General features: G+C 49.0%; 1 protein-coding gene across 1 annotated transcript in view; it reads right to left on the reverse strand.

The window, feature by feature from the left end:
• Positions 1 to 13,310, reverse strand: part of DNAH17 (dynein axonemal heavy chain 17) — a 152,742-nt gene that overhangs the window by 121,702 nt on the left and 17,730 nt on the right. The window contains exons 13-15 of the mRNA XM_039476322.2: positions 11,808 to 11,954; positions 5,351 to 5,459; positions 4,508 to 4,611 (exon numbers count right to left, since the gene is read on the reverse strand). Coding sequence (XP_039332256.2) covers positions 4,508 to 4,611; positions 5,351 to 5,459; positions 11,808 to 11,954 — 360 coding nt within the window. The remainder of the gene's footprint in view (positions 1 to 4,507; positions 4,612 to 5,350; positions 5,460 to 11,807; positions 11,955 to 13,310) is intronic.

The following is a 13,310-nucleotide window of genomic DNA, read 5'->3' on the forward strand; positions in this document are numbered from 1 at the left end:
TCTGCTTTCTGTCTCCCTTTGCTGTGGTATTGTGCTTTAAAAACTATAGCTCATTTGCTCTTATATTCCTTAGTGATTTGGATAGGAGAAATCCTGTTTATAACTCCACTAGGACTTGCCATTAAGTTTATTAAAGCGATCTTTTAAATATTTCTCTAAGTTTGGATATAAAGAAAAATTACGGCTTGGCATGGTGTCTCATGCCTGTAATTTCAGCACTTTGGCAGGCCAAGGCAGGTGGATCACCTGAGGCCAGGAATTCGAGACCAGCCTGACCAACATGTGAAACCCTGTCTCTAAGAAAAATATAAAAATTAGTCAGGCACGGTGGCACATACCTGTAATCTAAGCTATGTGGTAGGGTAATGTAGGAGAATTGCTTGAACCCAAAAGGTGGAGGTTGCAGTGAGCTGAGATTGTGCCACTGCACTCCTGCCTTGGTGACAGAGGGAGACTCCATCTCAAAAAAGAAAGAAAAGAAAAGAAAAATAGCTTTTGATTTCTGTTATCTGTGTTTAGGAATTTAGGAGATTGTTAACTCCCCTGCCCTACCTTTGTTCTTCCTCCTAACTTCCAATAATTGATCATATTTATCACCATAGATATAGTTTCTACTGCTTATATCATTCTATTCTACAACTATTGCTTTTGACTTTGGAATGTAACCTTTTACAACCATATTTATCTCTTTATGTACTTATCTCTTTACTTTTAATTTGTTTCAAGCTCATTGCTAGTCTTTTTACATGTTAATTCCCACCTTGGTACTCTAGAATGTGGTTGATCTCTTGGTGGTCTGGAATACATCCTGGAATGGGTTTCTCAGGAAGGGTACCCAAATGGCATTTTTCTGTGCATGTGTGAGGATGACTTTACTGCTGCCTTCATGGATAACTGTCAGGAGTTTTTCTTAAGACTGGTCATTGCTTCATCTTGTTCCAGGAAATCTGTGTAAAGTCAAAAGGCTACCTGCTTGGTAGAAACATGCAGAATATTGTTCTGTAGCCTTAGGATTTAAAACTTTGGTCAGAATATGTCTACATGTGTCATCTGGCCTGGAAATCAGTTACCCACTTTGACCTCTACACTCAGGCCTTCTTTTAATTTTTGTCTCTCAAGCTTGAGAAAAATTTCTTCTATTACATCTTCATTCATTATTTCTTTCTTTCTTTCTTTCTTTCTTTTTTTTTTTTTTAATTGAGACAGAGTCTCACTCTGTTACCGAGGCTGGAGTGCAGTGGTGTGATCTTGGCTCACTGCAACCTCTGCCTCTCAGGTTCATGCAATTCTCCTGCCTCAACCTCCCTAGTATCTGGGATTATAGGTGCATGTCAGCACACCTGGCTAATTTTTGTATGTTTAGTAGAGATAGGTTTCGCCGTGTTGGCCAGGCTGGTCTCAAACTCCTGACCTCAAGTGATCTACCTGCCTTGACCCCCTAAAGTGCTGGGATTATAGCTGTGAGCCACTGTGCCCAGCCTGTTATTTCTCTAGTTTAGTAACAACTATGATTTTTATATTGCTCCTCTCTCCCATCTTACACATATCTATTATTTCCCTTCGCATATTAGCAATTTCCTAAGACTGTCCATTTACTGTATCCGCTGTTAGGTAGCACGAAGTCTAGTCTAACCGGTGCTTTGGCATATTTTAATTCTGCTTTTGCAGTTTTGACTTTCTTAGCCATGTCCTTTCACTTCTCTGCTTTCCTCTCATTCTGTTATTTCATAAATGTCGAGGCCTTTTTAATTGAAGAACAAAAGTCTCAGGTTTACTCAATAAATAGCTTCGATACGTCTGTGTTTTTCTGAGATGTCAAATGACGTGCTCCTCTCAAATGCTGCACAGTCTTTGAGCAGCATTTTGGTCCTAACCCCTTTGGTCCTAACCCCTTTGCTGCTCACCTGAGTGCTAAGGGCACAGCCTGGCAATGCAGGAACTCCTAATAGGAATTATTTATTGCAGGTCTGACGGACTGAGTTTGAACCACTTTCTTTTCCAGTTGCTTGGTTTTCTCACTAAGCTGGGGAGCCAGACAGCTGCTGGCTGTCACATCTGTTTTTGCTAGTTTTGAGACAGCGTGATGCGTCTGAGGCTGTGTGCCTGAGAGCCACTGTTCCCCCGGCTCTGCTTCCGTATCTAAGTACAGGGCATGGGCATGCTGGCCCCTCACCCAGCCCCTTGGCTTTCAGCCTGCTCGCTGTGCAGCTGCTGCAGCTCTGGAAGGGATGTGATGAGGAAAGGGTTGGGGATGGAGACACAGGCGGCCAGCTGATTCTGACTGTGACCGGTTTAGTGATTATTCTCCCCGTAACAGGGGTTAGCGGAGCCCCTACTGGGTGGGCGTTACGAACTGCATGTCTGTATTCTCTCACCTCCCAAAATTCATATATTCAAGCCCCAGGAGGAGGCAGGGCTCTTGGGAGGTGCTTGGGTTTAGACGAGATGAGAGCAGGGCCCCCATGAAGACATTAGTATCCTTTAAGCAGAGAAAGAGACACCAGAGCATCCTCCCTCTCTATTACGTGAGGCACGTGGAGAAGGCGGCCACCTGCACGCCAGCAACAAACCCCTCACCAGGAACTGAGCCTGCAGTATTTTCTTGTAGCCACCTGGAATGACCAGGACAGAGGGCCCAAGTGTGTGCCTTCCCTCCTCAGAGGTCACCTTTGCCTTTCTGTTGCAGAGGTGAACTTCATCAAAACGTACCCCTGAACCCAACAACCTCAGAACCAGCCAACAGATCATTCCTTCCTTGGCGCCCAGAGACCCAACTACTGGCCTTTGGCATTTCAGCACAGCACCAGGAGAAAGCAAATACTTTGTGGTGCAGTCAAGAACTTCTGGTGAAACAAGCTAGCTCAGGTCAAAGGAGGTTTACTTAAGGCCTCAGGTCTCAGATGGAGAGAAAGTGCCACCCTGGGCCTCTGTGGTGGGCAGCGGGCAAGCCGGGGTCTCAGCAGTGGAGGCAGGAACCTCCACAGGGTCTGCCTCCAGGGTGGTCCTGCTCCCATCTCCTGCTCGCTGCCCACCGACAAGAGCCTGCAGCCGACCCTCTGAGACCCTGCACCTGCTGCGGCCCCTGCCAAAGATTCAGAAGCCCGTGGGGTTTGAAGGGTCTGGTTTCTGGATTTAACAGCTCCGTAGAGGAGAGAGAGAACAGTCACAGAGGAGGCTGGGTGAGCACTGCGGGTGGCGGAAGGAAACCCCTGGGCATGAAACGAGTGGACAGACGGAGAAGCCACACATGCAGAGACAGGTGAGACACCTGGCTCCCAGACCGGAGATGCTGGGGAGACAGCCTGTGTTCCAGAGCAGACGGGGAGGTGCGGGGGGCGGGGAGCGGGGGAGGAGGAGTGACGCCATGCCCACGAGCTGGCGAGCCAACGCCGTCATCAGGCTGGAAGAACGTCACGACGTCCAGGGAACATTAACACAAGGAGGCACACGTCTGGACACCTTGGTGACATTCTCTGGACCCTAAAGATAACGAAGAACTCCACACACCACAGACAGGGCAGGCTCATGAAGGAAGGGGCCAGAGTGTCGCCAGCCTCTCCAGCACTGGTGCACAGGAGGCAGGGCTGGCAGGGGCTGAACTGTGCCCCCCAAATCTATGTGTAGGGGCTCTGACCCCCGCACCGCAGAATGCAATGGCATTTGGAGATGAGAGCTTTACAGAGATGCTGAAATTACCATGAGTTGGCCAGGCGCAGAAGCTCACATCTGTAATCCTACCACTTTGGGAAGCCAAGGCAGGCAAATTGCCTGAGCTCAGGAGTTCGAGACCACCCTGGGCAACATGATAGAATTCCATCTCTACTAAAAACAGAAAAAATTAGCTGAGCATAGTGGTGCACACCTGTAGTCCGAGCTACTGGGGAAGCTGAGACACAAGAGTCACTTGAACCCAGGAGGCAGAGGTTGCAGTGAGCCAAGCTGGTGCCACTGCATTCCAGCTGCGACAGAGTGAGACTCTGTCTCCAAAAAAAAGAGAAAGAAAGAAAGAGAGTTCCATAGTAGACACTGCAAATTAACAAGAGGAGAGATTTCTTAAAACTTCCTTTGGGCGATATTGCTGCAGGCGTTTTTGCAAATCAGAGCACCAGTGACAGACCAGATCACCAAGGAGGCTAGCGAAAGATTTCCCCCCGGGCTCCGGACGGGGCTCGAATGACAACGGTCCCACTTCTGTACTCAGCAATGGGCTTGTTCCCAGTAGGGGTGAGTCTTGGTGGATCTCTTTGCACCCTTTACTCCTGACACTGGCCTGGCACACAGCGGGCCTTGCAGAGCTCAGCAGAATGGAGCAGAACTGAATCCCACAGAGCAACTGGGCTCTTCGTACCCTGGGACCACTCTGGTATCATCCTACCAGTGGTGAGCACAGCACAGCGGCTCCCAGTGCCCCCACCCCCCACCCCCCGGAACATCACAGCACTTTCCCTGGCCTCTCTTCAGCCCCAGGCTCCCCAGAGCCCTGCTCTGTGCTCTGCACCTTGCTTACCTTCATAGCCTGGGAAATCCCTTCTATATTTTGTTTCGCTTTCTGCATCCTGTTCTGCAGGTTGTGCAGAATTTCTCGCATCTCCTGAATGTACTGAAACACACCTACAACGGAAGCATAAAGGAACCTTACAAAATGGACAGTTCGGCAGGAAAAACCCTTTTCCTGGGTTGGCTTAACACGCATCACTACAAAGCCCTGGGAAAATACTCCTATTCTGGAAGATGATTCCCAGAAGAAATCGTTGCGCGTTCTCTGAAATGAAATGGCAAGGAATCACAAACGTAGTGTCCCTTTGGACGTAGGGTTTGGACAATATGTGGCCCCTTCACCCCATGTGGGAGCCCCAAACGCCTCATGTTAAAAGGTTCCACCTCTGGGAGCATGAGAGGAGGGGCCAGGGGTCCTCTGCCTTGTCCAGTGGTGGAACGAAGGGAAGAAGGCGACCCGTGGCTGCACTTCCTTCTACTTTCCTGACATCTGCCCTGAGTTAGCCGAGATGTGCACTGGCTCTGCTCAGCAGCTGTGCACGCTCTGTGCGTGCTCCGTAAACCTGCAGGGGAACTCGGGCCTCCAGCAAGCCCAGCCTGGGAGTCTTGGAACCCCTGAGCAGTTCCCAGGGAGTCTTTGCCAGATTCCATTTGTCAATGACACAGATGGGCTTTTGTGGGCCTGGGCAAGCAGGTGGAAGTAACTCTCCTTTAGCCCCTCATAAAGCAGATCCATGCAGCCAGGAGGCAGAAGTGGCCACTCCAGCAGCGTTTGGGGACAGACGCTGGGGAGGTCGGGCCCCCAAGTTCAACCTGAGGAGGTAGGAAGGTGCCGCCCGCTCCCCCACCATACCTTCGCCATTCCAGAATAATGTTGTTTCAGCGCTTGATAATTTGACATCGATTGCTTCCAATTCTGACTTGATCAGTAGATACTCTACTGCCTTCACTGTAGTCTTTATCTGCAAAACAGAGGTTACAGGTTTTGTTCCGAGCCCAACCAGATGTTAAATTGTTCTCTGGTAAGGACTTTTACTCCTCAGTACCAACTGGAGACCCCACTCAGGTCTCATGTTGAATTATAATCCCCAGTTTTGGAGGTGGGGCCTCACGAGAGGTGACCGGATCGCGGGGACGATGATCTCACGTATCGTTCAGCACCACCCCTTGATGCCGTCCTTGGGATCGCGAATGAGTTCTCACGAAATCTGGTTTTTCAACATGGGTAGCACCTCCCCCACCTCTCTCAATCCTGGCTCCTGCTTCCCCTTCCCCTTCTGCCACGGTCCCAAGTTTCCTGAGGTCCCCTCAGAAGCAGAAGCTACTCTGCTCCTGTGCAGCCTGCAGAGCCATGAGCCAGTGAAAACTCTTTTCTTTATAAATTGCCCAGTCTCAGTTTTGTTTTTCTTCAGATGAAGTCTTGCTCTGTCACCCAGGCTCAAGTGCAATGATGTGATCTCAGCTCACTGCACCCTCTGCCTCCCAGGTTCAAGCAATTCTCCTGCCTCAGCCTCCCCAGCAACTGGGACTGTAAGCACCCGCCACCACACCTGGCTAATTTTTGTACTTTTAGTAGACACAGGGTTTCACCATGTTGGCCAGGCTGGTCTTGAACTCCTGACCTCAAGTGATCCGCCCACTTCACCCTCCCAAAGTGCTGGGATTACAGGAGTCAGTTATTTCTTTATATAACAGCCTAATACACCAACCAAGCCAATGATGATTCGTGTTTTTTGTTTGGAAATCTTATTTCAGGACACTCCAACTTTTAGAATGACTTTTATCACTGAGATTTATGTACACGGTTACTGGTTTTATGTGATAGTATTCCTATCTCTTTCTAGCCCATACCATGGCTAATTAGGAATTGACTACGTATAGGTTGGTGCAAAAGTAATTGCCTTCTTTACCATTACTTTTAATACATAAGTCCTAAAAATAAATAAACAATAAAATAAAATAAAAAATATATAAATCCATAGTATATAATCCCAAACTTTTTGTATTTGGTTTCTTTTTATGATTCTAAGCCACAGAAATACACATGAATTAATGAGCATTTCTGGGCTCAGACCCTTTCCCCTGGCCATAAATCTAAAGCTCAAAACCTTTTTATCTATTTTATAAAATATAGAGATGGAGTCTTGCTATGTTGCCCAGGCAGGTCTCAAACTCCTGAGCTCAAGCCCTCTTCCCACCTCAGTCTCCCAAAGTCCTGGGATTACAGGTGTGAGTCACGGCGCCCAGCCTAAAGCCCGAAGTCTAGTTATGCAACAGAAAACCCAGGATCTGCAGAGAAGTTATTCAAGTTGCTAATGGATCAGTGTTAACAATAGTGTAGTTTTCACTTTGGGTGGCCGAGAAAGGCGGGTCACAAGAGTTCAAGACCAACTGGGCCAACATGGTGAAATCTTGTCTCTACTAAAAATACAAAAATTAGCCCTGTGTGGTGGCATGCGCCTGTAATCCCACCTACCCGGGAGGCTGAGGCACAAGAATCACTTCAACCCAGGAGGTGGAGGTTACAGTGAACCAAGATCGCACCACTGCACTCCAGCCTGGACAACAGAGACTCTGTCCCAAAAATAAAATAAAATAAAAATAGTATAGGTTCTATACAGTTTTGATGCAGTTTGCCCGACTCTAAGAAGTTAATGCTTGAAAACCTGAATTTACAAAACAGAACAAACAAGGGAGTTTTTATAAATGATTCCCTTAAATATAAAGCACCATTTGAGCCCAGGAATCTCACTGTATCAAGCAACACCTTGTTTTATAACTTCTTCAGGATGCTGCTACAGGAAGTATGGAATCAGAAGCACAAACTACCCGCTGATGAAGTGCCTTGCAGAATCATTCTTTACATACATTTTGGTACTTTTTTTTTTTTTTTTGAGACAGTCTCAATCTGCCACCCATGCTGGAGTGCAGGGGCATGACCTTAGCTCGCTGCAATCTCTGCCTCCCAGGTTAAAGTGATTTTCCTGTCTCAGCTTCCTGCGTAGCTGGGACTACAGGTGCCCACCATCATGCCTGGCTAATTTTTGTATTTTTAGTAGAGGTGGGGTTTCACCATCTTGGTCAGGCTGGTCTCAAACTCCTGACCTCAAGTGATCCGCCTGCCTCAGCCTCCCAAAGTGCTGGGATTACAGCGGTGAGCCACTGTGCCTGGCCCATTTTGATACTTTAAATAGTGTACCCACACCCATGCCTTCGAATGTTTTCTGACCATTAACTTTTAGGATAAATGGGTAGGGCAGAGAAATGGAGTGTAAGGGCAGTTACTGGCTGAAAACCAGACAGAAGGATGCATCGACAAGGTTGCAAAGCGAGGGGACGGGAGCAGGATTCTGCCCACCAGGGTTGGGTTGCTAACAAGAACAGTGGTCTCTTCCCAATCACAGAGCTGTGCTCCGAGACTACACCTTATGTGAGAGAATCTCAGAACACACGTCTTTAGTGTGGGACTAAATCATGCCTGTGACTAAATCACGGTGTTCCTACCTCACCTGGAGTCCATGAAGAAAGCTCTTTAGATGGAATTTTTTTAACTCTACTTTAGGTTCCGGGGTACCTGTGCAGATCACGCAGGATTCTTGCATAGGTACACACATGGCAAGGTGGTCTGCTGCCTCCATCCCCCTGTCACCTGTATCTGGCATTTCTCCCCACGTTATCCCTCCCCAACCTCCCCACCCACTGCTGTCCCTCCCCTAGCTCCCCCCACCAACAGACCCCAGTGTGTGATGCTCCTCTCCCAGTGCTCATGTGTTCTTATTGCTCAACACCCGCCTATGAGCACAAACAGGCAGTATTTGGTTTTCTGTTCTTGTGTCAGTTTGCTGAGAATGATGGTTTCCAGATTCATCCCCGCCCCTACAGAGAATGTGAACTCATTAGCCAGCTGGAAAAAAGGCGTGGTGTTTCCAATGAACGGACCATGGATAAAGACAGTAGGGCCGCCTGGCGATCAGAATCCAGGGAGCCCTGCTGGGCTGCTGGGGAGGGGAGTCTTTCTGCCTGTGTGAAGCCTGGGCTTCAGGTTTGCCTACAACTTACACAGATACTCGGGAGGGCAATGTATTGTCTCACTGTAACTAGCCCAGAAAAGTAGCTAAATATTGTGACTCTGTAATTTTCAGAGTGAACACAGCTGGCGGGGGTGAGATCCATTTTAACTACCCTGCTGATTACTGTTCAACAGCCCACGTTGGAAAGCTCACGTTAGGGCTCCTCCTCCATCCCTTGGGGTCTGTCCTTGCCCATGCCTCTCAGGCCACCTGCCCCATTCCTACTGCAGCCTGCGTTCCTGCTCTCTCGTGTTCCTCTGCTCCTCCGTGGCTCTGGTGTGGATGAGGCTGGGGCTGACCGTACAATTCGCTCCTGTGCTCACCAGCATCTGACTGATGCATCCTCTCTGGGACCTAATTCCAAATTCCCAGGATTCGAAAGAGAGGGAATCTTGTTGGCCCCTGTTGGATTAGGTCTATAGGAGGAGAAATTATGCCACCCAAAGATGTCCACACCCTAATCCCTGGAAGCTGTGACCTAACCTCACATGGCAAAGAGATTTTGCAGGGGTGATTGCCTCAGGATCTTCATGGGGGCTGAACATGTGGGTGCACAGGATTGGCCAGGGAGGCCAAAGGCAATCTCAAGAATTCTTGTAAGAGGAAGGCAAGGCCAGGCACCGTGGCTCGCACCTGTAATGCCAGCACTTTGGGAGGCCAAGGCGGGCGGATTGCCTGAAGTCAGGAGTTCGAGACCAGCCTGGCCAACATGGTAAAACCCCGTCTGTACTAAAAATACAAAAATTAGCAGGGCATGGTCATGGGCACTGGTAATCCCAGCTACTCGGGAGGCTGAGGCAGAAGAATCACTTGAACCCAGGAGGTGGAGGCTGCAGTGAACCAAGATCACACACACCACCGCACCCCAGCCTGGGTGACAGAGCAAGACTCTGTCTTTAAAAAAAAAAAAAAAAAAAAAAAAAAGAGGTAGGCAAGGAGGTCAGAAGAGAAGACGTCAGTGTGATGACGGAAGCAGAAGTTGGAGTGATGTGCTTTGAACATGAAATAATACGGCCATGAGGACTGATTCTGTCAACAGTACTGCGCCACGGGGTGCCCAGATCGAACATGGTTTCCGGGGTGCACGTGAGGGTGTTTCTGGAGATAAGCATTGGAATTGGTGGGCTCAGGAAAGCCCATGGTCCTCCCCAACATGGGTGGCTCTCATCCAATCGTTGAGGGCCTGAATGGGACAAAAGGTGAGACAGGAATTCACCCCTTGTTTCTGCCTCAGGGCCTGAGCTGGGCCGTCTCATCTTCTTCGGCCTTTGGACTGCGATTTACACCATCTGCTCCCCTGGTTCTCAGGCTTGGGACTCAGGGTGAGTGATACCACCTACTTGCCTGAGTTTCCAACTTGCAGAGGGCAGGCTGTAAGACTTTTTAACCTCTATAACTGCATGAGGCAATTCCTCACAATAAATCTCCAAATATACACGTCTATGTCTGTATCTGTCTGTCCATCCATCTAAGCTATCCATCCATTCATCCATCCATCTACATCTACCCATCCATCCATCTACCTGCTTGCCTATCTACCTATCTATCCATCCATGCCTCCCTCCCTCCCTCCTTCCCTCCTTCCATTTACCTATCTCATTGGTTCTGTTTCTCTGGAGAATTCTGACTAATACACAGTCAGGAGCCCAGGAAAGAGCACCCTCCAGATGCTGGAAAAGATCAGGAGACAGACCATCCCCTTGACCCTCTAGGAGGAGGCAACCCAGCTGACGCCTTGTCTCCAGCAGAATGAAACAGATTCAGGACTTCCGACCTCCAGAACTAGAGGGCAGAAAGTATGTGCTGTTTGAAGCCACTCAGTTTGTGGTGGTTTGTTACAGCAGCAACAGGAAATGAACAGCGTCCACGTTGGCCCCGCTCTGCTGCGGCCTGGAGTGGGGTCAAGGTTGTGTGGTACAAACGGTCACCTTTCCCAGGATCTATGAGTGGAGTCCATAAGAAAGGGTGTGTAGAAGGAAAACAGGCCCAGTGGCTGCTCGCTGAGCCCCCGGCCACACTCTCTGGGCCCCGGGCCCCTTCCGATTGTACAGGGATGTCCGCAGCAACGTTACTTGTAAAAGCCAAAACTGAAAACCACCCAAATGTCCATCAACAGAGGAATGGATAAACAGTGCTATATCCATGCAACACACTGCTTCTCCACGATAAAACTGACTCAGAGATTTAAAAAGAAAGCTGCTGCATGCGGCAATGTGGATTAACTCAAAATAATTGGCCGAGTGGAAGCAGACAGACAGACAAGAACACGGATGAGGTTATTCCCTCTGGTTCCTGACTCGGTTTCCAGGCTCTCATGCCAGCTGGGAGATGCTCTGAACAAGCCCTGTGTTGCTAGATGGGACCGCCCCCACCTCCCAGAATTACTGGGAAGTTCTTCCACAATCAGCCTCTTGTGGTTACTGTGTCAGGCCCCTAGATCAGATGGATGTCAACACAAAAAGAAGTTCTTGAACCAAAGAGCTGCGTGGGGACCGCCACCTCCCAGCCCCTCACACACAGCTTCCTTATGATAATGCTATTCTGGGTTCCAGGAAATGCCCATCCCGTCCTCCTCACTTTAATGGAAATCATGGAAGCAATGTTGAATGACCTTAATATTATCCAAAATATATTCAGGAGGATAAAGGGATCTATAAAGAATCATGTAATTGGCCAGGAACACTGGCTCACATCTGTAATCCCAGCACTTTGGGAGGCTGAGGCAGGCAGATCACCTGGGGTCAGGAGTTCAAGAGCAGCCTGGCCAACGTGGTGAAACCCTGTGTCTACCAAAAATAAAAAATTATTTGTATTTTACCATCACCGGCTGGGTGTGGTGGTGCACGCCTGTAATCCCAGCTACTCGGGAAGGTGGAGTCAGGAGAATTGCTTGAACTCAGGAGGCAGCGGTTGTAGCGAGCCGACGTTGTGCCACTGCACTCCAGCCTGGGTGACAGAGCGAGACTGTCTCAAAAAAATAAAATAAAATAAAATCATGTAACATAAGCCAGAGTCCAGGAGGAATAACAAATCCATCATCAGCTGTTGTGAGTCATCACTATCTTTGCTGCTATTTGCATGACTAACGAAGAGAGGCTTGAACCACGTGTGAATATTAAAATACACTCATTTCATTCTGCTCCACTTGGAGATCTTACACTGGCATTAGTTATAAACAAAAACTGAAACTTGGCAAACAAGAAACAAAACCAAGCTGCCTGAGGCCTAACACCAACTCACCTCATTATACCAGCCAACGATGAGCTCCAAATTGCCCACAAACTTCCGGAAGGTTTCGTTCTCTGAGAACAGACTCTCCGCACTGTCTGGAATCTCTTTTTGTTGCTGGAAATTCAAATACTTGACTTCTCTCAGAACTGCTACCAACTAAACGACAAATGAAGATCAAAGAACGTGTGAGCAGGTCACGTCAACGGTGCAGTGTTCAGCAACAGAAATGAGCGTCTGCTCCTGGGATGTTTTGACAGCCTGAGGGACCTCAAAGTTGGTGGGAGGCAGTGATGCTGGCAAGACCAGGACATTTTCACCCTGTTGGCTGATACAGAGCTAAAAAGCACTGACATCACCCTCATGGGTAGCTGACATTGTCATCACCATGGGTGGCTGACATAATCACATGGGTGGATGACATCATCATTATCACACAGCTGGCTGACATCATCCTAATTTTCTTATCTCTGTCTTCTCCTCCCACTACCCCCAGATGGTTTAGAGTAAGACTTGGGGGCTTTCCTTGTGTCCTCCCTAGGATTTGGCCTTCCCTATTCTCTCTCCTCCCACCTGGTTATAACCCAAGAGATCAACAACAGAGACATCCCTTCCAGCAGTACTTCTGTCCGCAAAGCTATTCTCAAAGTTGAGACAGCCTCCCAGTTGCTGAATCCACGGGTCACGTCATGGGTTTCATCTCATGGGAGCCCTCATCAGTGGACAACCTTTCCTCCTGGGTACACAGTGTCCTCCTGGCTTCCAGGACACTAGACATGCCTGGTCACCATTATTTGTCTCTTTCAACCATCTCAAGATGTCCATGATGGGGAGCCACAGAGCTTGGTCCTTCTCAATTGACTCTCAGCTGAATGAGGTGTGATGTCATCCAATGTCATGGCTGCCTTGACCAGCCAGCCCATCTGTCATCTCCACTGAGTGAGGTGGGATGTCACCCAGTGTCACACCTACAAGTGCCATCTATGTGTGGATGGCTCCCACATTTACGTCTCCAAGCCCAACCTCTCGTGACTTCCAGACTTCTGGATCCACCTGTCTACTCAGCTCCTCTGTCTGGATGTCCAGGTGACACCTCACACCCAACAAGGCCAAAGCAGAGTAGCCCATCCTTCCCCGTGGCCTGCCCCACCTGCCACCTCCAGCTGCCCTCTTGGCTGATGGCAGTTCTCCCCTTCTAGTCACCTGATCCCAAAACCCTGGGACTGACTCCCCTCTTCCAATCACGTTCCATTTCCAACCCACCAGGAGTCTCCATGGCACTACGAGCAAGTCCAGTCATTCGTCACCATCTTCACCGCTGCCACTCTGGTTCCAGTCACCACCTCCTAGCTGTCACCTCTTGCCTGGATTGTGGCAAGAGACTCTTAACTGATTTTCCTGCTCTTTCCCTCAGCCCCAGCTCTCTTCAATCTACACACCCCACAGCGTGGAGAGGGATCCCTTACAAACAGAAACCTAATCGAGGCACGCCTCTGCCTGAAACCCTGTGGTGGG

Source organism: Saimiri boliviensis, chromosome 17 (assembly GCF_048565385.1).
Source record: "Saimiri boliviensis isolate mSaiBol1 chromosome 17, mSaiBol1.pri, whole genome shotgun sequence".
Lineage (NCBI taxonomy): Eukaryota > Metazoa > Chordata > Mammalia > Primates > Cebidae > Saimiri > Saimiri boliviensis.